At 43.9% G+C, this 27,042-nt stretch overlaps 1 protein-coding gene across 1 annotated transcript in view; it reads left to right on the forward strand.

Annotated features, from left to right (window-relative positions):
* Window positions 1–27,042, forward strand: part of LOC126176754 (solute carrier family 22 member 7-like) — a 557,899-nt gene that overhangs the window by 173,724 nt on the left and 357,133 nt on the right. Inside the window, exon 2 of the mRNA XM_049923922.1 lies at window positions 22,639–22,803. Within this exon, the coding sequence (XP_049779879.1) occupies window positions 22,639–22,803 (165 nt within the window). The remainder of the gene's footprint in view (window positions 1–22,638; window positions 22,804–27,042) is intronic.

Raw genomic sequence — 27,042 nt, forward strand, 5'->3', positions numbered from 1 at the left:
TAGCCGTACGCGGATTTCAACCGTCGTTCTCCCTAATACGAGTGCGGGGCGATAACAACCGTGTCACGTTGCCGATGGCATTCTGACCCTCCATAGATGACCGCTGCTTGGGTCCAATAATTTTTATTGTACTCAACTTTAGTTTTCAAATACACCTCTTGGACAATGGACTGTTAGTAAATAATAGTAACTCAGTTTTTTCGTGAGTGATGTTCGCTATCGCTTGAGCTATTTAAATTACGACCCTAAATGTAACAAACAGCAGTTATCGCAAAACTGCCTTTTCCTTCAGTTCGCAACAATTTTCCAGCCATCGGACTTCGTTTTGCTCGCGAGTCACATTCAGTATTATACACCTGCATGGTCCAAGCCAAATACACATAGTGGCGTGGCTCCGTGTCTGGCAACTTTCTGCCTACTTCTGCCACAAAGGAGCCGCTCTAGTGTGTCTTCGAGTACTCGGCTACCCCCACCAAGAAACACACTCACTCCTCCCTGATAACGTTAATAATAGTCCCTTGCGAGGCTCAGAATAGTAAAACAGTCTAATCATTCAGTCGCGACCCTCCCTGCTGTGAAAGTCCTTACCGTTTCACAGCTGGCGCGACGCTAGCGCTCCAAGCGGCGAGAATGCAGTCACACGCGTCGTAAGGATTATGTTTGTTTTTAGATGTTTATCTACGAGGTGCATTCACGTTCTAAGGCCTCCGATTTTTTTTCTCCGGACTGGAAAGAGATAGAAACATGCGCATTCTTTTAAAATGAGGCCCCGTCCATTGTCAATACGTCCCAGAGATGGCAGCACCGTACGGCAGATGGAATTTTACAGCCAGCGGCGAGAATGAGAACTGTTTTAAATACTTAAAATGGCGACGTTTTCCTTACTTGAACAGCATGCAATCATTCGTTTTCTGAATTTGTGTGGTGTTAAACCAATTGAAATTCATCGACAGTTGAAGGAGACATGTGGTGATGGAGTTATGGATGTGTCGAAAGTGCGTTCATGGGTGCGACAGTTTAATGAAGGCAGAACATCGTGTGACAACAAACCGAAACAACCTCCGGCTCGCACAAGCTGGTCTGACGACATGATCGAGAAAGTGGAGAGAATTGTTTTGGGGGATCGCCGAATGACTGTTCAACAGATTGCCTCCAGAGTTGGCATTTCTGTGGGTTCTGTGCACACAATCCTGCATGACAACCTGAAAATGTGTCATCCAGGTGGGCGCCACGAATGCTGACAGACGACCACACAGCTGCCCATGTGGCATGTTGACGAGCAATGTTGACACGCAACGACAGCATGAATGGGACTTTCTTTTCTTCGGTTGTGACAATGGATGAGACATGGATGCCATTTTTCAGTCCAGAAACAAAGCGCCAGTCAGCTCAATGGAAGCACACAGATTCACCGCCACCAAAAAAATTTCGGGTAACCGCCAGTGCTGAAAAAATGATGGTGTCCATGTTCTGGGACAGCGAGGGCGTAATCCTTACCCATTGCCTTCCAAAGGGCACTACGGTAACAGGTGCATCCTACGAAAATGTTTTGAAGGACAAATTCCTTCCTGCACTGCATCAAAAACGTCCGGGAAGGGCTGCGCGTGTGCTGTTTCACCAAGACAACGCACCCGCACATCGAGCTAACGTTACGCAACAGTTTCTTCGTGATAACAACTTTGAAGTGATTCCTCATGCTCCCTACTCACCTGACCTGGCTCCTAGTGACTTTTGGCTTTTTCCAACAATGAAAGACACTCTCTGTGGCCGCACTTTCACCAGCCGTGCTGCTATTGCCTCAGCGATTTTCCAGTGGTCAAAACAGATTCCTAAAGAAGCCTTCGCCGCTGCCATGGAATCATGGCGTCAGTGTTGTGAAAAATGTGTTCGTCTGCAGGGCGATTACGTCGAGAAGTAACGCCAGTTTCTTCGATTTCGGGTGAGTAGTTAATTAGAAAAAAAATCGGAGGCGTTAGAACTTGAATGCACCTCGTACTTAATTAAAGAAACACTTACAATATTTTGGCATTTCTGGCATTAATAAACTACCGAGAGACATGAATTACCGTGAAATGAATGTTAAAACAGCTGAACCTCACTGATTCAGTGACATGAACTGCATCTTATTTATGAAGAAATACTATGTATTTTGTTAAAAATTATATCCATATTCTGTAGCTTCAATCGTGACTGTATTCAATAACCTGGAAGTATGCATTAAAAAACGCAATCAGTCACAGCTTTTCATGTTTCATGAAGTACACGATGCATTTCGGACCCTGTTGGTCCATCATCAAGTTTTTTCACTTGAATGAGGTGAAATGCATATTACTGTCAAGAAAAGATCTGATGTTAGGTTATGAATTTCGTAAGTCAAAAGCGGAAAATATTTGCGAAATATTGCAAAAGATGAACAGTGTAAACTTACCGTGTCATCCAAGAAAGCTAAGGCAGCAAGAAGTCAAGGCAGCTTATTGAATGTTTCAAGAGCAACTGTTCCAACAGACATGACAGCCTAAATAAAACATGGAAAGACATCATCGTGTAAACGTAACAGCTGGCGCAAATCAAAACTAAATGATAGAGATCGTCGTACGTTAACACGAATTGTGTCGAAACAACACAAAGCTACAGCGATTAACGTGACTGCAGAGCTCAATAGTCATCTTAGAGACCCAGTATCTATAGACACTGCCCGTCGAGAATTCCATAAAGCGAGTATTCATGGACCAGATGGTATACAGAAACCATTAGTGACGACAACCAACGCAAAGAAGGGTAAATCATGATGTCGGGGCCATAAATCCTGGACGGCTTATAAGTAGAAACACGTCATATGGTCCGATGAGTCAACGTTTCCGTTATTTCCAACATCGGGCCGGGTCTACGTATGGAGAACGCCAAAAGTAGCCTACTGTCTGCTTGATTCCAACGGTTAAGCATGGAGGTGGAAGTGTGATGGTGTGGGCAGCTACATCATGGCGTTCTGCTGGCCCATCATTATTCTGTAATGCTGTGTTACAGCCAATGATTATGTGAACATTTTAGGTGATCAGGTGCACCACATGGTTCAAATGTTGTTCACAAACAATGATGCAATATTTCAGGATGACAATGCACCCATTCACACAGCCAGAACAGTACAGTCATGGTATGCGGGGATTCAAACAGAACTGCAGCGTCTTCCCTGCTCAGCACAGTCCGCTGACTTTTAACCTTATCGAAACCTTTCGGGCGGCACTGGAGGGCAGACTCCGGAGAACATTTGCGCCTCCCTCGCCACTACAGGAACTGGAAGAGGTGCCGATCGAAGTATGGCATAACATTCCACTGGAGACCATACAACCATCATATGCTAGGATTTCCAAGAAGAATCGCATCTGTATTACGGGCAAATGGCGGTCCAACCCCTTTAAACCATTCCCAAGTAAGTAGAGGTATTCACATTGTTTTGATTATCTCCTATATATCGAATACAAGACTGAGTTCTTCATGTTTCTTGTAGTCTTTCTCTAGAGACGATTTTCTTATTAGAAAAACAAAAAGATTAAATTTAATTTGAAAGTAACCAATTACTAGGAGCAAAGTTCTAATGCTTCAGTTCCTCTCACCTTGAATGTGTAATATGTTAACAACAACCCTGCTCATATTCTGGACTGAAATAACCATTTGTTAGTAACCTACTCGTGGGCTATCGATGAACTCTCGACCCTACTCAAACACCACAAGTATCTGTGATTAGAGCCTAAGGAACCTTAAAAAGCGAGCACACGTATTTATAAATTATCACTATCTTGACATGTCTAGCCTTCGTCCAGTTGTTACTCAATTACCCGAATGTTATCGGCTGTGTTATTTCCCCACGAACGTAAGCAAGAAATTGGCGTTCCGTTTCTGGTGTCGTCAGCAGATATGAAATATCGCAGCTCAGTCAGCAGTAGTAATACGCACTTCAGGAACTTTCAGCACTTACTGTCCCATTTTGTTAGCGAACACACGCGTGATTTTCGTGAACAGGATTCTCTCATCAGAGATGGAGAAGGACATCCACAACGGCGAATTACAGGCGCTGCAGGTACTGTGAAACGTTCTGACCGCCTGTCCACAACGGCTACCTACCTACACAACATCAAACGCACATACCATTATACGTTTACATTTACAAGCGAGGTGTTTGACAATCCATGTTACACACTTCTGGAGGTTGCAGAGGGAACCTAGTAGATCAAGTTTTACGTAGGAACCCATGTCTGGAAACGACATTCAGCGAAGCTACAGAGCGTCAAAGTTATAGGCACCGGCGCCCGTACGTGGCGCTGTATATGTATGTATATAGACACTGATTCCGTGATCACGTCACAGAATTTCTAGGACGACGGAGAAGGATAAATGTATCAATTTGAGGTAAGTACCGGAAACAAACGAGTCGAAAGTTATACACGAAAAATGTTCTGCTACCTCTGACAGTGGAATATACGTACTGGTACTGTTGTTGCTAAGATAGGATACGAAACATTCAGAGGTGGTGGTATGGACGAAACTAATAACAAATGTCTAGTAAACATGAGCTCTAACCTTTGAGCGCTTGATCAGTAGAGGAGATGCGTTTCACACTAGCGAAGGTGAAAAAGTGCTCACAGCTCCTCGGGTATGCATTTTAGAGGCCATGTTTACTGGACATTTTTTCTTCTCTTGGTCCGCACTACCACCTGTGAAAGTTGCCTACCCTACGTTCTTAGCAGCAAAACCAGTACCAGTACTTCATTTCTATTGTCAGAGGGATCAGAATTATTTCCTTGTACTTTCGACTTGTTCGCTTCCGAACCAGGAACACTTACCACAAATTGATACATTTATTCGTCTCTAACATCATTGAATGAGAAAACTGGTAGAAGCCGACCTCGGGGAAGATCAGTTTGGATTCCTTAGAAATGTTGGAGGCAATACTGACCCTATGACTTATCTTAGAAGATAGATTAAAGAAAGGGAAACCTACGTTTCTAGCATTTGCAGACTTAGAGAAAGCTTTTGACAATGTGGACTGGAATACTCTCTTTCGAATTCTGAAGGTGGCAGCGGTCAAATACAGGGAGTGAAACGCTATTTACAATTTGTACAGAAACCAGATGGCAGTTATAAGAGTCGAGGGGCATAAAAGTGGTTGGGAAGGGAGTGAGACAGGGTTGTAGCCTATCCCCGATGTTATTCAACCTGTATATTGAGCAAGCAGTAAACGAAACAAAAGAAAAATTTGGAGTAAGAATTAAAATCCATGGAGAAAAAAACTTTGACAGAATTAGGATGTCATCGGCAAACGTCAGAGACAGCAAAGGACCTGGAAGAGCAATTGAATGGAATGGGCAGTGTCTTGAAAGGCGGATATAAGATGAACATCAACAAAAGCAAAACGAGGATAATGGAATGTAGTCGAATTAAGTCGGGTGATGCTGAGGAAATTAGGTTAGGTAATGAGACACTTAAAGTAGTAAATGAGTTTTGCTATTTGGGGAGCAAAATAACTGATGATGGTCGAAGTAGAGAGGATATGAAATGTAGACTGGCATTGGCAAGAACAGCGTTTCTGAAGAAGAGAAATTTGTTAACATCGAGTATTGATTTAAGTGTCAGGAAGTCGTTTCTAAAAGTATTTGTATGGAGTGAAGCCATGTATGGAAGTGAAACATGAACGATAAATAGTTCGGACAAGAAGAGAATAGAAGCTTTCGAAATGTGGTGCTACAGAAGAATGCTGAAGATTAGATGAGTAGATCACATAACTAATGAAGAGGTATTGAATAGAATCGGGGAGAAAAGGAGTTTGTGGCACAACTTGACTAGAAGAAGAGATCGGTTGGTAGGACATCTTCTGAGGTATCAAGGGATCACCATTTTAGTATTGGAGGGCAGCGTGGAGCGTAAAAATCGTAGAGGGCGACCAAGAGATGAATACACTAAGCAGATTCAGAAGGATGTAGATTCCAGTAGGTACCGGGAGATGAAGAAGCTTGCACAGCATAAAGTAACAAGGAGAGCTGCATCAAACCAGTTTCTGGACTGAAGACCACAACAACACAACTTGCAACATCGTCCCAGAATTACCCTGTGTACCCATACATTTACAGACGCAGGCTCCTATAATTTTGAGGCTCTGTAGCGTCGTTGGATGACATTTCCGGACATGGGTTCCTATATAAAACTTGATCTACTAAGCCTCGTCTACAACCTGCGGAAGTGTGTCTTTCACGGCCAGTATTTCTTTCAATTATATTCCTGTGTTCAGTACAGAAAACTTATCATTTATGTCTCTGTTTCGAGATCTTACTACAATATGGGCCTAAGTAGATCTTACACCTTATACAAGACATCGGCGTTAGTCTGTATGCTCACAAGCTAACACACTTACACAGACATTATTTATTTATTTATTTTCTTCTTCTTCTGCTTTTACGGCCTCATTGGACCACTTCAGTCAATCATTTCTGGTCCTCTTCTTTGGTATTTTCCCCTTCCGAGTGGCCCAGTATCTCTTCATTCGTTCCGATGCTTTTCGTCGTTCCTCATCTGTGAATACCCTTTTCATTGTATGTCGTTTGTCAATTTTTGGTTTAAATCTTATTTCTGTGTCCCTCAACTTCTTTAAATTTGGCGTTTTGTTGTGCAAATCTTCCAGAGTTATTTCCAGTTCTTCCTTATTTATTTATTTATGCATTTATTTTACCTGGCAAGATTAGGGCCTTCAGGCCCTCTCTTACACCTTTAGGCTTTGTTACAACGGCAGCACCCGGAGACGTGAGGTATGTAAATGATAGCAATTGCGATTCGCTTTGACAGGAAAGGCGGCCATAAGTGTGCGTTTGAGTCGTTCGTGTTTAGTGCTGTTACCAGACCCACAAGGGTATATGAAGGGCGAGATCGACTGGTAGGGTATATGAAGGGCGAGATCGACTGGTAGGGTATGTGAAGGGCGAGATCGACTGGTAGGGTATATGAAGGGCGAGATCGACTGGTAGGGTATGTGAAGGGCGAGATCGACTGGTAGGGTATGTGAAGGGCGAGATCGACTGGTAGGGTATATGAAGGGCGAGATCGACTGGTAGGGTATGTGAAGGGCGAGATCGACTGGTAGGGTATGTGAAGGGCGAGATCGACTGGTAGGGTATATGAAGGGCGAGATCGACTGGTAGGGTATGTGAAGGGCGAGATCGACTGGTAGGGTATATGAAGGGCGAGATCGACTGGCAGGGTATATGAAGGGCGAGATCGACTGGTAGGGTATATGAAGGACGAGATCGACTGGTAAGGTATATGAAGGGCGAGATCGACTGGTAGGGTATATGAAGGGCGAGATCGACTGGTAGGGTATATGAAGGGCGAGATCGAGTGGTAGGGTATATGAAGGGCGAGATCGAGTCAGCTGACGAGTGATCACTGCGAAGACGCGGAGGTGTCGCGTACCCGTGTGTGACTGCTTTATCAGCACTTGACACAGTTTGAAAGCGGTCCCACAGTGAGTCTTCATTTTCCGCCTGGCCGAGTCGAGCAATATCCAGACGTTTGGGGCATTCGGATGTGACAGTGGTCCAGTGTTGTACTGCATGGAAAAGTGAGAGATGCCGTAAGGTTCCAAACGAGCACGTTTGGCCACCACACGGGAAAACCGCCGTACTTTGCACCGAGCACACTGAAATCCCTTCACATCTGTGCTTCCCATCCAAGAACATCTAATGAACTCGCTGGAGTATTCTGCGTCATTCTGCACCATTGGTCGAAGACTCGTCGTTGCCGGATTAGGGAATTGCCGTCCCGTGTGTAGGCTGCCGTCGAAACCTCAACACCAACGGCTGGGTTTGGAGCGAGGGATGCACGGACTGCTGACGAATGGCATCGCGTTATGTTCAACGAAGAATCGCGCTTCTGCACCACCCAGGATTACTATCGTTGGCGAGTGTGCTGGGGATATGGGGAGAGGACCCATCCTTCCAAAGTTTTGGAGACGCACAGCGGTGTCACTCCTGCCGTCGGGTTGGGTGGAGCCTTCGGGTATGACGTCATGTCTCTGCTGATAGTGATTGAGGGATCTACGTTGGCTCAACGCAACATCACGGACATCCTACGCTCTTACACTATCGGCGTTTAAAATTGCTACACAAAGAAGAAATACAGATTTTAGAAGGGTATTCATTGGACAAATATATTATACTAGAACTGACTTGAGGTTACATTTTCACGCAATTTGGGTGCATAGGTCCTGAAAAGCACTACCCAGAACAACCACCTCTGGCCCTTATAACCGCCTTGATAAGCCTGGGCATTGAGTCAAACAGAGCTTGGATGGCGTGTACAGGTACAGCTGCCCATGTAGCTTCAACACGCTACCGCAGTTCATCAAGAGTAGTGACTGGCGTATTGTGACGAGCCGGTTGCACGCCCACCATTGACCAGACGTTTTCAATTGGTGAGAGATCTGGAGAATGTGCTGGCCAGGGCAGCAGTCGAACATTTTCTGTATCCAGAAAGGCCCGACCAGGACCTGGAACATGGGGTCCTGCATTATCCTGCTGAAATGTAGGGTTTCGCAAGGATCGAATGAAGGGTACAGCGACGGGTCGTAACACTGTCCAAAGTGCCGTCAATGCGAACAAGAGATGACCGAGACGTGTAACCAATGGCACCCCATACCATCACACTGGGTGATACGCCAGTATGGCGATGACGAATACATGCTTCCAGAGTGCGTTCACCGCGATGTAGCCAAACAAGGATGCGACCATCGTGATGCTGTAAACAGAACCTGGAGTCATCCGAAAAAATGAGGTTTTGCCATTCGTGCACCCAGGTTCATCGTCGAGTGCTCCATCGCAGGCGCTCCTGTCTGTGATGCAGCTTCAAGGGCAACCGCAACCACGGTTTCCGGGCTGATAGTCCATGCTGCTGCAAACGTCGTCGAACTGTTCGTGCAGATAGTTGTTGTCTTGCAAACGTCCCCATCTGTTGACTCAGGGACCGAGACGTGGCTGCACGATCCGTTACAGCCATGCGGATAAGATGCCTGTCATCTCGACTGATAGTAATACGAGGCCGTTGGGATCCAGCACGGCGTTCCGTATTACCCTCCTGAACCCACCGATTCCACATTCTGCTAACAGTCATTGGATCCCGACCAACGCGAGCAGCAATGTCGCGATAGGAAAAACCGCAATCGCGATAGGCTACAGTCCGACCTTTATCAAAGTCGGAAACGTGATGGTACGCATTTCTCCTCCATATACGAGGCATCACCACAACGTTTCACCAGGCAACGCCGGTCAACTCTTGTTTGTGTGTGAGAAATCGGTTGGAAACTTTCCTCATGTCAGCACGTTGTATATGTCGCCACCGGCGCCAACCTTGTGCAAATGCTCTGAAAAGCTAATCATTTTCATATCACAGCATCTTCTTCGTGTCGGTTAAATTTCGCGTCTGTAGCACGTCATCTTCGTGGTGTAGCAATTTTAATGGCCAGTAGTGTATGTGTTACATCTCGTGTGGCCGTATTGTGGTGGTACTCTTAAACAGGCCAATGGTCGTCCATACATACCACGTGCCTCTATGAACTGTATGCGTGATGTTCAGGTATTGCCGTGACCAGCAGGATCTTCAGGACTGTCCCCAATAGAACATGTGTGGCACCAGCTTTGACTTCATCTCCATGTCAGCGCCAGTATCCAGGATATTAAGTGCCAGTTAAGGGCCAACTTGTTTCCGGAGCTAATACAATGCCTCTATGAAACCTTTCGCAACTGAAACAGTACATGCATCCCAGCCAAGGAGGATGGAACCTGGTGTTGACAATGGGTTCTTAATGCCAAGCTCGTTGTCAAATTGAGTCCGTATTTAATCACTGAAATAACATTATGAACCCTTTCAATCCATGAAGTTCATTTCGTTTCCTCCTCCTCTTCGGGTTGCTTCATTTTTTTCGTCAGGCATTGCAGTAAGATGCCAACAGCCTCGCCGCAGTGCTAACATGCACTTGGATTGGTTCCGTCTGGGTCTGCCGAGTGTTTTTGGCTAGCAGGGTGCAGTCAACCCTCGTCAGGCAATGGTCACGAAAACTGAAAATGGCCAACAGGCGCGACGGTGATGTCCTGACCACATGCCCCTCCATATCCACATCCAGTGATGCCTGAGGTTTGACGATGACACGGCGGCCGGTCGGTACCGTTGGGCCTTCAAGGCATGTTCATACGGTATTTGTTTGTTTTATTGGGGTAAAGTCTGATAAATTTTACCACTGTCATCATTTTCCTGGTGATTTTGAAATCTAATATAAATTAGGTAAATGTAATATCAGACATATATGCCAAAACTTTCGAAAATAAATTTTTTATACACTCATGCTCATAAGTGAAGGATAATGCTTATACATGGTGAAACAACGCTCTGGTGGGTGGTTTGTGGGTTTAAATCACCTCGGGATATGATCATGTGGTGCATTTGACCTTCAGTTGTCGCACGGTGGTGCTGGCAGCAGTCCACATACGCAGAGGGGTGTTGGTGCATGTCAGAGTATGGTGCAGCGAGTAAGTGTCCAGACATTTTTAGACGTGCTAATGGTGACTGTGTGTTGAATATGGCTCAAAGAACACATATTGATGACGTTATGAGGGGTAGAATACTACGGCGACTGGAGGCTGGTCCAACACAGCAGGTCGTAGCACGGCCCTCCGTGTGCCACAAAGTGTGATCTCAAGATTATGGCAATGATTTCAGCAGACAGGAAATGTGTCCAGGTGCTACAGTATGAGATGTGCACAGTGTACAACATCACAAGAAGACTGATATCTCACCATCATTGCCCGTAGACAGCCACAGAGTCCTGCAGGTTGACTTGCTCGGGGCCTTACCACAGCCACTGGAACAGTTGTCTCCAGACACACAGTCTACAGGCGACTGAACAGACGTGGTTTATTCGCCCTGAGACCTGCAAGGTACATTCCACTGACCCCTGGTGACAGGAGAGCCCGTAAACATGGTGTCAAAAACACAGTACATGGCCATTGGAACAGTGGTTCCAGGTTATATTCACAGATGAGTCCACGTATAGTCTGAACAGTGATTCTCGCCGGTTTTTCATCTGGCGTGCACCAGGAACCACATACCAACCCCTTAATGTGCTTGAAAGGGACCTGTATGGAGGTCGTGGTTTGATGGTGTGGGGTGGGATTATGATTGGTGCACGTACACTCCTGCATGTCTTTGACAGAGGAACTGCAACAGGTCAGGTGTATCGGGACGTCATTTTTCACCAGTGTGTCCGCCTTTTCAGGGGTGCAGTGGGTCCCACCTTCCTCCTGATGGATGATAACGCACGGCCCCACCGAGCTGCCATTGTGGAGGAGTACCTTGAAACAGAAGATATCAGGCGAATGGAGTGGCCTGCCTGTTCTCCAGACCTAAACCCCATCCAGTACGTCTGGGACGCTCTCAGTCGACGTATCACTGCACGTCTTCAAACCCCTAGGACACTTCAGGAGCTCCGACAGGCACTGGTGCAAGAATGCGAGGCTATACCCCAACAGCTGCTCGACCACCTGATCCAGAGTATGCCAACCCGTTTTGTGGTCTGTGTACGTGAGCATGGTTATCTATATCCCATATTGATGTCGGGGTATATGCGCAGGAAACAGTGGCGTTTTGTAGCACATGTTGAAACGTCCCCTTTGAAAAATTATACAAGACTATGCTTAAACTGACACACAATATTTTTAGCGCAACGCAATCTGACTTTCAAAAATCCCTACAAAAGAATGGCCCTGACTAACATTAACCTATACGTTTCACAAATCACTTACCTCACAAAAATCTTCGTTACTCGAACTACTGCAATACAGCGAGCGCCACTACTGCCAGCTAAATAAAAGATTCAAACTGCTGAAGGCACTAACTACTAATAGGCATAGTTAGCAAATGAAAGATTTTGATAGAGAACAAACAATGTATTTACCTTAATAGTGATAATATATATAGCAGTTCATGACATGACGAATGTGCGTTCACCGAGATGTCGCCAATCACGGATGCGAGCATCGTGATGCTGTAAACAGAACCAGGATTCATCCGAAAAAATGACGTTTTGCCATTCGTGCACCCAGGTTCGTTGTTGAGTACTCCATCGCAGGGGCTCCTGTCTGTGATGCAGCGTCAAGGGTAACAGCAGCCATGGTCTCCGAGCTGATAGTCCATGCTGCTGCAAACGTCGTCGAACTGTTCGTGCAGATGGTCGTTGTCTTGTAAAGGTCCCCAGCTGTTGACTCAGGGATCGAGACGTGGCTGCACGATCCGTTACAGCCGCGCGGATAAGATGCCTGTCATCTCGACTGCGAGTGATACGAGGCCATTGGGATCCAGCACGGCGTTCCGTATTACCCTTCTGATGCCACCGATTCCACATTCATTGGATCTCGACCAGCGCGAGCAGCAACGTCGCGATACGAGAAACCGCAATCGCGATAGGCTACAATCCGACCTTTATCAAAGTCGGAAACGTGATGGTACACATTTCTCCTCCTTACACGAGGCATCACAACAACGTTTCACCAGGCAATGCCGGCCAACTGCTGTTTGTGTATGAGAAATCGTTTGGAAACTTTCCTCATGTCAGCACGTTGAATGTGTTCCCACCGGCGCCAACCTTGTGTGAATGCTCTGAAAAGCTAATCATTTGCATATCACAGCATCTTCTTCCTGTCGGCTAAATTTCGCGTCTGTAGCCCGTCATCTTTGTGGTTTAGTAATTTTAATGGCCAGTAGTGTATGTTTGAGGTCTCGGTATGTACTCAGTTTTGGTTTTTTCTGGGAAATTCTAGCGAGTGCATCACGAAAATTATGTCATCGGCAGACATGCTAGGTGTAACTATTTGAGAAGTACGAATTACTCTGTTTGCGAATTTCGTTGCACATACATTCTAACATTATGTGATTGCCTAATCATTTTAAATCATTCACTAATCGAGCAGTCACTCGGCAACAGCTACAGTTAGCAAATAATGTTGCGAGAATGTAAAAGGTGAACGACCTGCGACGTAACTTGTTTATTGTCGAAGCGCCGTCAGAGATGCAGTGAGTTATTGACTTTGTAAACCGCGGCGCGAAAAACGAACAGAAGTGGAATACTTTTACACATTTTTTTTTTTTTTTTTTTTTTTTTTACATACGAGGTATTCTCGATGAACAGTTACTCATTCTTCTCTTGTGTCGGACGCGCATGCCTTGCCGCCGTATTATTATCGTTAAAAATAATATTCTTTTAGTCTAAAGTAAATGTGTAATACTAAAAGTGCCTAGCAGTAGATTTATTGTGCGACGTGTATGTGAAAACATTAAAGGAATTGTTTTCATTACGAGAAGTGCCAGTCAAAACGGCATCCATGTTAAATCCTTCATTGCAGTGTAAGTTCGTCTATTAATTGCCATAAATTCAGAGTTAAATGGAACTGGTGTATGGACTATTTATTTAATATAGAATCTATGTCTACTCCTTCATGAAGTTAGTTAATTTTCTTTATGTTTCTGCCAAATAGAGAGTTCACAGTTACGAATTCTTTGGTCGAGTTCGGACGGAAGTTGCATGCGGCGAAATATTTTCTCCGCGCCATATTCTACTGGTAAATGCATGATAAACTACGGTCCCTTAGGAAATTCATGTTGAGCTATCCCAAAATAATTATATTTTGAATAGGCATTTTCTCTCCTCTGCAACTTCCTACTGATCAGACGATCAAAGAAGAAACAGCCGCACACGGTCGGCGTTCGCAAATATGTTTCCACCGCTGATTATAGCTATATGTTACAGCACAAAAGTAAACATATTGTTATAATTGATTTGATGTTTGGTTTGTGGGGCGCTCAACTGCGTGGTTATCAGCGTCCGATATTGTTATAATTAGCGACTACGAACGGGGGCATTTATAACTGTATGTTTATGTACACACATTACGTAAACATATCGTTATAACATCTAGCAGAATGTGACTACCGTTGGTATGATGTGTAGGAGCAAGCTGAAGTAGCGACATGTATAAAGAAGGAAGCATCCATTTAAATTGCACACTGGAAGGACTATTATACATGGTGTTTCCGTAAGAACGTGCAAAAATCTTAGATGACATAGAGGATGCTGCACTGAGTAATTTGATGTGGGAAATCTGGGGTCGGAGAAGCCAGCGTAAGGAGATAATAGGAACAAAATCGCGTTATCGCGTACTTTTTTATTTACATTAGTTACAGTTAACTGCATATATTATCACTGACACAATGAATGTACCACTGGTACAGCACAAAATGTGCTGAAACTGACGGACACCAACCTCAGTGCAAGCATGACATCAGTGAACAAGATTCTGACAAACCCTGACAAATATTCCTGGTGTGTTTAGAATCACCCGGCGTGATGGTATGGCGTGCCATTGGTTACACTGAAACGTCCCCTTAGAAAAATTATTGACTTACTGTGCTGATAAATCTCTTACATTATTTGATTTTCAAACAGCTGAGCAAAACTGAACGTACTCAGACATTTCTCTCTTTACCTACTCTGATCAACACTACACTGAAACACAATATTTTTTTAGCGCAACGCAATCTGACTTTCAATAATCCCTACAAAAGAATGGCCCTGACTAACATTAACCTATACATTTTACATATCACTTACCTCACAAAAATCTTCGTTACTCGAACTACTGCAATACAGCGAGCGCCACTACTGCCAGCTAAATAAAAGATTCAAACTACGGAAGGCACTAACTACTGATAGGCATAGTTAGCAAATGAAAGATTTTAATAGAGAGCAAACAATGTATTTACCTTAATAGTCATAATACATATAGCAGTTCATGACATCCACTCTTACAAATGTACTGTTTCTGATGGACACACCTCCAGATTATCCATTCTCAAAAATCCGCCATTTCACTTCCCCACATCCACCACTGCTGGCGACTCACCTCCAACTGCCCAACGCTATGCGCTGTTAACATCCAGCTGCCCAACACTACAATGGCAGACAACAATGCAAACTAACCACAGACTGCACACAGCACAGCCAGTGATTTTCATACAGAGCGCTACGTAACGTTGCCAATAAGAAAACATAAACAGCCTACTTACAACACGTCTCGGTCACCTCTTGTTCGCACTGACGGCACTTTGAACAGTGGACGTTACATTTAAGATGTGTTACGACCCGTGGCTCTACCCTTCATTGGATCCCTGTGAAACCCTACATTTCAGCAGGATAATGCACGACCGCATGTTGCAGGTCCTGTACGGACCTTTCTGCATACAGGAAATGTTCGACTGCTGCCCTGGCCAGCACATTCTCCAGATCTCTCACCAACTGAAAACGTCTGGTCAATGGTGGCCGAGCAACTGGCTCGTCACAATACGCCAGTCACTACTCTTGATGAACTGTGGTATCGTGTTGAAACTGCATGGGCAGCTGTACCTGTACACGCCATCCAAGCTCTGCTTGACTCAATGCCCAGGCGTATCAAGGCCGTTATTACGGCCAAAGGTGGTTGTTCTGGGTACTGATTTCTCTGGATCTATGCATTCCAAATTGCGTGACATGTGATTAGTCAGTTTTAGTATAGTATATTTGTCCAATGAATACCCGTTTATCATCTGCATTTCTTCTTTGTGTAGCAATTTTAATGGCCAGTAGTGTACTTGAAGTGGTTTTCAGAAAATTTGAAAATAACGCCACAGGAAATTCTGTCCCTAGCACCAGTTTAGATCGCTGTCAGTCAGTTGCTGTCCAGTTTCTGCGGTCACTGACGAGGAGAACACGTGCCGTTTTATGTGCCTCTGTGAGCACTGCCCTTTTGCGAGGTACCAGACCCAGTGTTCATTGCATACTGTCCCTTTCACAGTGCTCGCTCGCGGACTGGTTATGACGGACCTGCATTCACGACAGCAGCAGTTCATGTTGCAATTCAAGCCCGTTGTCACTACTGACACGCTTCCTCGGGTGCCTGTGGGTTAGGATCTTTCTGCCACTATTGTTCCTACCTTGTGTTACACGGCTGCCAATAGTACACCATTTCTTGGAGACACGTAGGACAGTCGCCGTAAATGCGTAAACAAGTCGGGCAATTTATTCATTGTGTGGTCACGTGCACGTCCGAACACGGTAGCTTTTTCCTTTCAGTGTGTCACGTACCATTTCCTGCTTCTGTTTGCAGGCAGCCGACTGTAACACACACACACCACTTTACTGCCGTGGCTTATGCCAGCGGTGGGAAGTCGCGTAAGCTCCCGGTAACAGTTTTACACCGTCCACAGTGCAAGAGTGAGTCGAAAACGAGGCGGTGCATCCTGCTCGCTAAGGAGGCAATGCTTAGGTGCGTATTGGTGCCATTGTTGTACAGTGGATGTTTACATAGGAGGGCACGGTGTCCCTTGGTATTTCTGCAGTTTTCTTTCGCCGCCAAGAGATACAGAGACGTCTTGTTCGATAATAAACGTCTGTTTTATCGTGTACAGCGCATTGCAGACGACCTCCCCCTCAAAGAAGAGAAATCGCCAGCGCATTTAACGCGAATTGTGTAAGACTGACTTGAGGATCATTCCGTGAACGTTGCTTGCGTGGCTTCTGAAGACGTCTGACCCTGGTCTTAATCCTATTCGTCGCGCCACTGCGTAAGGTTTGCCCGCTTCGGTCTCAGGTCTGGCCAATCAAAGAGAGTTGTGGGTGCTGGATCTGTGGTGATGAATCAAGATGGCTGCTATACGCCTTCTTTGTCTCTTGGAATCTGTGTGTCGATAGGTCACTACCGCCATCGTTGGGTACAGGAGTGTTACGTGCAACTAGGTAGGTACCAAAAATTATGTTTCTTATTTGTTTCTCTCTTTAAGCGTAGTCAAATTGTTCTCACCATAAACATTTTTTGGAAAGTAGTGTCGAATCGGTGGAAAATATTAAGTAACCTTCCTGAAAAGGATATTTGGTTTTGAGAACTCTATTCAACGATTCTACTTTTAGACCATTTTCAATATGAAATTCTTCCAGTTTCTCGCAGATTAATGTATGGGGTTCAACGTTAATTGTATAAGCTTTATATATAATTTATCTACATATTAAATACTAAATATCCTTTTCCAAAAACTTTCTCCTCGTGCAATGTCTCCTTAAGATTTCTCATCATAAACATTTTTTGGATAGGAGTGTCGAATCGGTGGAAAATATTAAGTAACCTTTCTGGAGAGGATATTTGTTTTTGAGAACTCTATTCAACGATTCTTCTTTTGGATCACTTTTCAATATGAAATTCTTCCCGTTTCTCGCAGATTAATGTATGAGGTTCAACGTTAATCGTATAAGCTTTATATGTAATTTATCTACATGTGAAATACTGAATATCCTTTTCCAAAAACTTTCTCCTCGTCTAATGTGTCCTTGAGATATCTTATTCAATGACTGAGAAATACTGACTGTTCGGTTGCCCTCTACTGACTTTTGAACCGTGTGGTGAAACAAAACTTTTATCTCGGTGAAATTCTAAATTTGAAATAATGAAAGCGAACCTAATTAAATCCCAAAAGAAAATGCTGAATTTTAAATGACGAAAGTGAATCTAGTTAAATCCCAAAAGAAACTAATTGTGTGCTTAGTGAAAACTATGAAACTGTAACTAATACTAAAGTACGTTATGAAAGTTACGTAACATGAAGTGCAATGTCTGACTTGAAATAACCCCAAAATAAAATACTGCTCAGCTCGGAAGAAAATATCTGCTTAAGATTACCTTCTCTGTCCACTGTAAGTTAAACTGCTTACTTAGCACAACACCTGAAAATTCTGGCAACGTACCGTTTGCTCACAACAATGCAAAGTGAGATCTGTCCTGAACGAAAAGTGGCTTACCTTGTGCTCAATACGCTATTTTATGTCTGGCGTATGTTCTCGAAAGCCAACTGAAATCAGCAAATGGAGCAACTAAAGAAAAATAAGCTACTCAGCACTAAATTTTTCCTTGCGTGTCGGTAACAATCTGTAGTTGCGTGTGGCGAAAGGTGTAATGCACACGCGACGTAACATTTCAAACTCTACTAGGAATAATGCAGGAGGGTTTTACTTCAAAGAAAATCTTTCTTGAAAAATTAAACTCTGATTATTGTTAACAAAGAGTGTACAACATAAGGTGACTAACAATTACGAAATTCTTTCATTACAAAAATTACTGACATTTAAACCAACTGCGTAATTTGTGACATAATGAAAGCAAGGAGATCGAATTAACACTTCTCATGAATATCATTAGTTACACTCCTGGAAATTGAAATAAGAACACCGTGAATTCATTGTCCCAGGAAGGGGAAACTTTGACACATTCCTGGGGTCAGATACATCACATGATCACACTGACAGAACCACAGGCAACAGAGCATGCACAATGTCGGCACTACTACAGTGTATATCCACCTTTCGCAGCAATGCAGGCTGCTATTCTCCCATGGAGACGATCGTAGAGATGCTGGATGTAGTCCTGTGGAACGGCTTGCCATGCCATTTCCACCTGGCGCCTCAGTTGGACCAGCGTTCGTGCTGGACGTGCAGACCGCGTGAGACGACGCTTCATCCAGTCCCAAACATGCTCAATGGGGGACAGATCCGGAGATCTTGCTGGCCAGGGTAGTTGACTTACACCTTCTAGAGCACGTTGGGTGGCACGGGATACATGTGGACGTGCATTGTCCTGTTGGAACAGCAAGTTCCCTTGCCGGTCTAGGAATGGTAGAACGATGGGTTCGATGACGGTTTGGATGTACCGTGCACTATTCAGTGTCCCCTCGACGATCACCAGTGGTGTACGGCCAGTGTAGGAGATCGCTCCCCACACCATGATGCCGGGTGTTGGCCCTGTGTGCCTCGGTCATATGCAGTCCTGATTGTGGCGCTCACCTGCACGGCGCCAAACACGCATACGACCATCATTGGCACCAAGGCAGAAGCGGCTCTCATCGCTGAAGACGACACGTCTCCATTCGTCCCTCCATTCACGCCTGTCGCGACACCACTGGAGGCGGGCTGCACGATGTTGGGGCGTGAGCGGAAGATGGCCTAACGGTGTGCGGGACCGTAGCCCAGCTTCATGGAGACGGTTGCGAATGCTCCTCGCCGATACCCCAGGAGCAACAGTGTCCCTAATTTGCTGGGAAGTGGCGGTGTGGTCCCATACGGCACTGCGTAGGATCCTACGGTCTTGGCGTGCATCCGTGCGTCGCTGCGGTCCGGTCCCAGGTCGACGGGCACGTGCACCTTCCGCCGACCACTGGCGACAACATCGATGTACTGTGGAGACCTCACGCCCCACGTGTTGAGCAATTCGGCCGTACGTCCACCCGTCCTCCCGCATGCCCACTATACGCCCTCGCTCAAAGTCCGTCAACTGCACATACGGTTCACGTCCACGCTGTCGCGGCGTGCTACTAGTGTTAAAGACTACGATGGAGCTCCGTATGCCACGGCAAACTGGCTGACACTGACGGCGGCGGTGCACAAATGCTGCGCAGCTAGCGCCATTCGACGGCCAACACCGCGGTTCCTGGTGTGTCCGCTGTGCCGTGCGTGTGATCATTGCTTGTACAGCCCTCTCGCAGTGTCCGGAGCAAGTATGGTGGGTCTGACACACCGGTGTCAATGTGTTCTTTTTTCCATTTCCAGGAGTGTATTTACAATGGCAGAAAACATATGAAAACCTTACCACTGTAGGTATATTTTTAGAGAACATTGGAAGGATGGTGTGAATGGAACACACTGTATTAGTATATGAGTGGCAAACACAAAATTTGAGGATGTTTTTTCACGTAAGAATAATCTGATCGAACTGCAGTGTAATAATTGAAAGTAAATGATTTTGGTTAACAATTATGACTGCTGCATCTGCAACGCATATACGCTCTCCAAATCTTTGTGATGTTAGGTGAAGATTTGTGTGATGTTGGGAGCTTAATTATCGTAATAACAATGGGGAAAGTGTCTTACGGTCTGCTAGTTTTATAGATGCTGGAGCTCTCGTGTTGCAGCCTAACGTTTCATCATCTCCCCCCCCCCCCTCCCCCCACTTTCCCACCCTCAAATACACTCATGGCCCTTCTGTCCTCGACTGCACTTGGTTGTAGGAGAGATGGAGCCTGACTAACTCGATGTACCACGTAACATTATGTGTAGTTGTAGACGACAAACTTATTTACACCACTCTATAGGACATTTCCAGATCGTCAATCGTCACCCAGAACTAAAAAGTAGTGTGAATTGCGCCGCTGACATGATAGAAAATCCAAACAGATTCTGGTCGTATGTGAAGTATGTTAGCGGCAAGAAACAATCAATTCCTTCTCCGCACGATAGCAATGGAGAGACTATCGAAGACGGTGCTGCTAAAGCAGAGTTACTAAACACAGCCTTCCGAAATGCCTTCACAAAAGAAGACGAAGTAAATATTTCACAATTCGAATCGAGAACAGCTGCCAACATCAGTAACGTAGAAGTAAATATCCTCGGAGTAGTGAATCAGCTCAAATCAAGCAACTCAACAAAATCAAGTCTTCTGGTCCAGAATGTATATCAATTAGGTTCCTTTCCGAGTATGCTGATGCATTAGCTCCATACTTAACAATCGTATACAACCGTTCGCTCGACGAAAGATCCTTACCCAAAGACTGGAAAGTTGCACAGGTCACACCAATATTCAAGAAAGTTAGTAGAAGTAATCCACTAAATTACAGGCCCATATCGTTAACGATGATATGCAGCAAGATTTTAGAACATATATTGTGTCCGAACATTATAAATTACCTCGAAGGAAACGGTCTATTGACACACAGTTAACATGGGTTTAGAAAACATCGTTCCTGTGAAAGACAACTAGCTCTTTATTCACACGCAGTGCTGAGTGCCATTGACAAGCGATTTCAGATCGATTCCTTATTCCTGGATTTCCGGAAGGCTTAAGACTCTGTACCACACAAGCGGCTCGTAGTGAAATTGCGTGCTTATGGAATATCGTCTCAGTTATGTGACTGGATTTGCAATTTCGTGTCAGAGAGGTCACAGTTCGTAGTAATTGGCGGACAGTCATCGAGTGAAACAGAAGTGATTTCAGGCGTTCCCCAAGGTAGTGTTATAGGACCTTTGCTGTTCCTTATCTATATAAACGATTTGGGAGACAATCTGAGCAGCCGTCTTCGGTTGTTTGCAGATGACGCTGTCATTTATCGACTAATAAAGTCATCAGGGGATCAAAACAAAGTGAAAAACGATTTAGAAAAAATATCTGAATGGTGCTAAAAGTGGCAGTTGAGCCTAAATAACGAAAAGTATGAGGCCATCGACATGAGTGCTAAAAGGAACTCGTTAAACTTCTGTTACGCGATAAATCAGTCTAATCTAAAAGCCGTAAATTCAGCTAAATACCTACGTATTACAATTACGAACAACTTAAATTGGAAAGAACACATAGAAAATGTTGTGGGTAAGGCTAACCAAAGGCTGCGTTTAATTGGCAGGACACTTAGAAAATGTAACAGACCTACTAAGGAGATTGCCTACACCACGCTCGTCCGTCCTCTTTTAGAATACTGCTGCGCGGTGTGGGGTCCTTACCAGATAGGACTGACGGAGTACATCAACAAAGATCAAAGAAAGGCAGCACGCTTTGTATCGTGGCGGAATATGGGAGAGAGTGTCACAGAAATGATAAAGAATTTGGGCTGGGAATCATTAAAAGAAAGGCGTTTGCCGTTGCGACGGGATCTTAGCACGAAATTCCAGTCACCAACTTTCTCCTCCGAATGCGAAAATATTTTGCTGACACCGACCTACTTAGGGAGAAACGATCACAAAGATAAAATAAGGGAAATCAGAGCTCGTACGCAAAGATATAGGTGTTCATTCTTTCCGCGCGCTATACGAGATTGGAATAATAGAGAATTAATTGTGAAGGTGGTTCAACGAACCCTCTGCCAGGCACTTAAATGTGATTTGCAGAGTATCCATGTAGATGTAGATAGAAAACCAATCAAGTATCAACACCCCTTCTACCTTGGTTAGGGACAAGAAAGGTGGTTTCAATGTGATGTCGCTTTTCCAGGAAATTGTAAATACTCGTATTTGTGAATTGTTTCAGATGAAACAATACCTAGCAAAAAGTACAGTATAACTCGTATATGTGAATGAATTCTTCATGTTTCCTGTGGTATTTATCTGTAGATGACTTCACAGTTAAATCTGCTTTGGCAGTAAGAATTTACTGGGAATTAAGTTCTTCCAGTTTTGAATGTGTATTGTGTTAAGAAAGAATCCTGACAATGTTCTACACTCTGTCATCTGTTTATGTTCTTCGCGAACGGGACATGGTGGGCTATCGAAGAAGTCTGGTTCTTCTCGGGTGCTCACAGCCATCTGTGGTTACAGCATAAGCAGCCTCAAAATGAAAACATTTGTCTTCATAAATTATCATCCTCTTGACTAGTCATAGAGTTAGACGCGTCTCATCTTCGTCCATTTGTTACTCATATACCCATTAGACATGAATTTCATCACTTGTGTTATTTCCTCACAGTTGCAAACCAGAAACAGGTTTCCTATTCCAGGTGACGTCAGCAGATACCCAGTATGACAGCAGTTGCTGTGATACGGGACTCCAGTCTCCTGCGTCACAAACTGCCCCAGTGAGCGAACGTGCTGTCCTCTTGAACAGAAGTCTTTGTGCATGGATGGAGAAAGACATCGGCAACGGCGAACTGCAAGCACTAGAGGTACTGTGAAACTTCTGCCCAATTACAAAACAACAAACGCACCCTGCATTATATATTTACACAGCTATACACGATGAGGCATTTGAAACTGTTTTGGTATTATTTGGAAAACTGCAAATCAGATTAAAAAGAAAAATTGTTTGTCTCGAAGAGGGACTTCCAATGACACCAAACTCCACCACCCTGCCCCACCCCCCAAGGCGCGGGAGAGGGAGGGGGCCTACTTTCTATTGAGGATTCGGATTCTCTCGGAAAAATGCGTAACTTCTGCAGTAATTTTTTTTTTTCAGTGGGTTATAGATAGCGCTGTAATCGACAAAAATCAAATTGCGTTAAAAACTGTTTAAGAATGTTAATATTTCTACATCTGCATGATTACTCTGCTATTCACAATAAAGTACCTGGCAGAGGGTCAATGAACCACCTTCATGCTGTCTTTCCACCGTTCCACTCTCGAACGGCACGCGGGAAAAACGAACACTTAAATTTTTCCGTGCGAGCCCTGATTTCTCTTATTTTATCGTGATGATCATTTCTCCCTATATAGGTGGGTGCCAATAGAATGTTTTCGCAATCGGAGGAGAAAACTGGTGATTGAAATTTCATGAGAAGATCCCGTCGCAACGAAAAACGCCTTTGTTTTAATGATTGCCACTCCAATTCACGTGTCATGTCTGTGACACTACCTCCCTATTTCGCGATAATACAAAACGAGCTGCCCTTCTTTGTACTTTTTCTATGTCATCCGTCTGTCCCACCTGATGCGGATCCCACACCGCACAGCAGTACTTCAGAATAGGGCGGACAAGCGTAGTGAAAGCAGTCTCTTTGGTAAACCTGTTGCAAGTTCTAAGTGTTCTGCCAATGAATCGCAGTCTTTGGTTTGCTCTACCCACAATATTATTTATGTGATCGTTTCAATTTAGGTTATTTGTAACTGTAATCCCTAAGCATTTAGATGAATTTACAGCCTTCAGATTTGTGTGACTTATCGCGTAATCGAAATTTAGCTGATTTCTTTTAGTACTTATGTGAATAACTTCGCACTTTTCTTTATTCAGGGTCAATTGCCACTTTTCGCACCGTACAGATATCTTATCTAAATCATTTTGCAAGTCGTTTTGATCATCTGATGACTTTACGAGACGGTAAATGACAGCATCATCTGCAAACAATCTAAGACGGCTACTCAGATTGTCTCCAAAGTCGTTAATATAGATCAGGAACAATAGACGGCCTATAACACTTCCTTGGGGAACGCCGGATATTACTTCTGTTTTACTCGATGACTTTCCGTCTATTACTACAGTGACCATTCTCACAGGAAATCATGAATCCAGTCGCACAACTGAGGCGATAATCCATAGGCACGCAGTCTGATTGGAAGACGCTTGTGAGGAACGGCGTCGAAAGCCTTCTGGAAATCTAAAAATATGGTATCAATTTGACATCCCCTGTCGATAGCACTTATTACTTCATGAGTGTAGAGAGCTAGTTGTGTTTGACAAGAACGATATTTTCTGAATCCGTCCTGACTATATGTCAATAAATCGTTTTTTTTTCGCGGTACGTCATAATGTTCAAATACAGTATATGTTCTAAAACCCTACTGCAAATCGACGTTAGTAATATAGGCCTGTAGTTCCCTTTTTGGGTATTTGTGTGACTTGAGCAATTTTCCAGTCTTCAGGTACGTATCTTTCTGTAAGCGAGTGGTTGTATATAATTGCTAAATATGGAGCTATTTTGTCAGCATACTCTGAGAGGAACCTGACTGGTATACAATCAGGCCCGGAGGCCTTGCCTTTATTAAGTGATTTAAGCTGCTTTGTTACACCGAGGATATCTACTTCTATGTTTCTCATCTTGACATTTGTTCTTGATTGGAATTCAGGAATATTTACTTCGTCTTCTTTGGTGAAGGAGTTTCGGAAAAGCGTGTTTAATAACTCTTCTTAAGTGGCATTGTCATCAGTTGTTATCGCACATTGAAGGTATTGATTGTGTCTTGCCTCTGGTGTGCTTTATGTATGACCAGGCTATCGTTCTAACATCTTCAGTAAGAAACCGGTTTTATAGCAAAAAAGACTCCGGAACGCAATTGCTTTGTGCACATTTTTGGTGTAATTTCTTTCACATATGACGCTCAGTTTGCTTTATCCAATGGGGATTCTTTACTTGCCAATAACGCGTATTATGCCGATTCAATTGACTACGATTCGTAAAAGTTGATTAATCAGAGAAAATTATCTGTGAAATAAAATCATCATAGGTTCCTAGTTGTTGTCGTATCCAACTGCAAATGTTCAAGCCGTTTTAAAAGTCTTCCTCGTGTAGTTCTTGATGTCAACGATAAGTGATGTGAATGGAATTTGCGTACATGCAATATGTGCAGAACACTTCTTTGCGAAATATTTGTCGAGAACTAAAGTATTTTTTACAAATTATGGAGAGCAGCAATCAATCGTACAGTTCTCGTAAAAATATGCGCATCTTCCATGTTGAGTTCTAATTCTGTTTCGGATTGACTGTGTTCTGCGTGGCAAATGAAATCTCTGTTTTTGGATGATACACGGCATTGTATTATATTGTTAGCTAGTCCATTGTTGAGTGCATACTTTGGTAAGGTGCAACTCATCTCTCCCAGCGACCTTTTCTATTTTAGGTGGTAGTCGTCTAGAGCAAAATCAGTTGTGGTTTGCGTCACCAGTATCTTGACGGATTGGTAGATTTTTATTATCCCAGATATTTTTGTACTCGTTCGTGAGAGCATTTATGCGTCGTAGTTGACGGGATAGAATTTGGCTTCCTACTGGTAGACATTTCGTAGGTGTTGACTAATGGCAATAGCAATCATTCTCATGGTGTTATTTAGCTGGACGTCTGTTTCTTATGCATATGGACTACTTAGCGCTTGAGAAAACTGGACTCAGAGCAGAGAAACGAAGGGTGGAAGCCGATGCTCCTCAGGTTGTGACGCACGTCTTTTGGATAAGGTTGTTTCTCGTTTTCAGTTTTTCGGGTATTTTTGATAGATGACCTCTAAAAGAGAGGGGTCTATCTGGGGTTACCCCAAGATACTTAGGTGTTGTATTGAAAGTGTAGTGTTTTCAAATTGTGCGTTGCGTTTTCTTCTGGTGTGTTTATTAATTAGGTGAAAGCAGGAATCCTCCGTTTTGGTGGCGTTAGATTGGAGTCACCATTTGGGAAAGATATTTCACAGAACAACTAGATCTCCGTTAGAACTGCTTTCGACTGTTAGTTGTAGCTACACCTTGTTGCAAGTATTTAGTCGTTGGCGTTATCAAACTTCCTTGATCTTGATTTTGGCATGTCTGTTTTGTACAAACTGTTGAGAAATGGAGCAAGAACTGATCCGTGTGGTAGATCTTTTATTATTTACTTGGTGATCTGATGTTGTATACCAAGACTACTTGGAACACTCGGTCATTTAGCATATTGTTGATTAGTCGAGATGTTGGTTTGCAAGAAATTACACGAAGAAGCTTGTATATCACTTTTCTTAGGACTGCATTGTTGCCCATTGATAGGTGAATGAATGCAGCTGCGGTTTTAAGTTTACTTTGAAATCCTGGCTCGTTGGAGCTGGAGAGTAACAGAATTTGATTTATGCAACTTCATTTTGGCCGGATGCCTGCTTGTTCAACTGGGATTGTTTCAAGTAATCTTGTACTGGGTCTATTATCCATAAGCCGTTCAAGTAGCTTGTAGGTCACACTTATCAGGGCCATTCTTCGATAACTCTTAGGGTTATCAGCTGATTTGCCAGGTTTTAGGTAATATTGCGATTATCTTCGAGCATTTAAATTCTTGCGGTATGTTATAAAATCAAAGCATAGAAAGCAAAGGACCACAGAGCAGTAAGTTGATGTAGTCTTTCTCCAGTATAGTTAGTGAAGCACCTGTCGCTTATGTGTGGGTTTATGTTTTTATTGTACTGTAATGCTTTTTAAATGCTCGTTACTACGCTTTTGTTCATGTTTTTGCAGCCCACTTAAAATCAGTTCACATCATATCTTTGTGTACTCTAAGGCTGACATAGTTACTGCATATTGTTCGCAAGTAATACACCATCAGTGCATACTACCACTTGCGGCGAGGCGGGGTCGGTCGTCTGCGTTTTTGTTAACGCTATCGCTCAGTCCACCTGCCTCGATAGGATTCTTGCCGATGTCCCTTCACTTCTAACATTCTGCGTGGTGTCTGTTTGTTCTATAT

The sequence above is a fragment of the Schistocerca cancellata genome, chromosome 3 (genome assembly GCF_023864275.1).
Source record: "Schistocerca cancellata isolate TAMUIC-IGC-003103 chromosome 3, iqSchCanc2.1, whole genome shotgun sequence".
NCBI classification, from domain to species: Eukaryota; Metazoa; Arthropoda; class Insecta; order Orthoptera; family Acrididae; genus Schistocerca; species Schistocerca cancellata.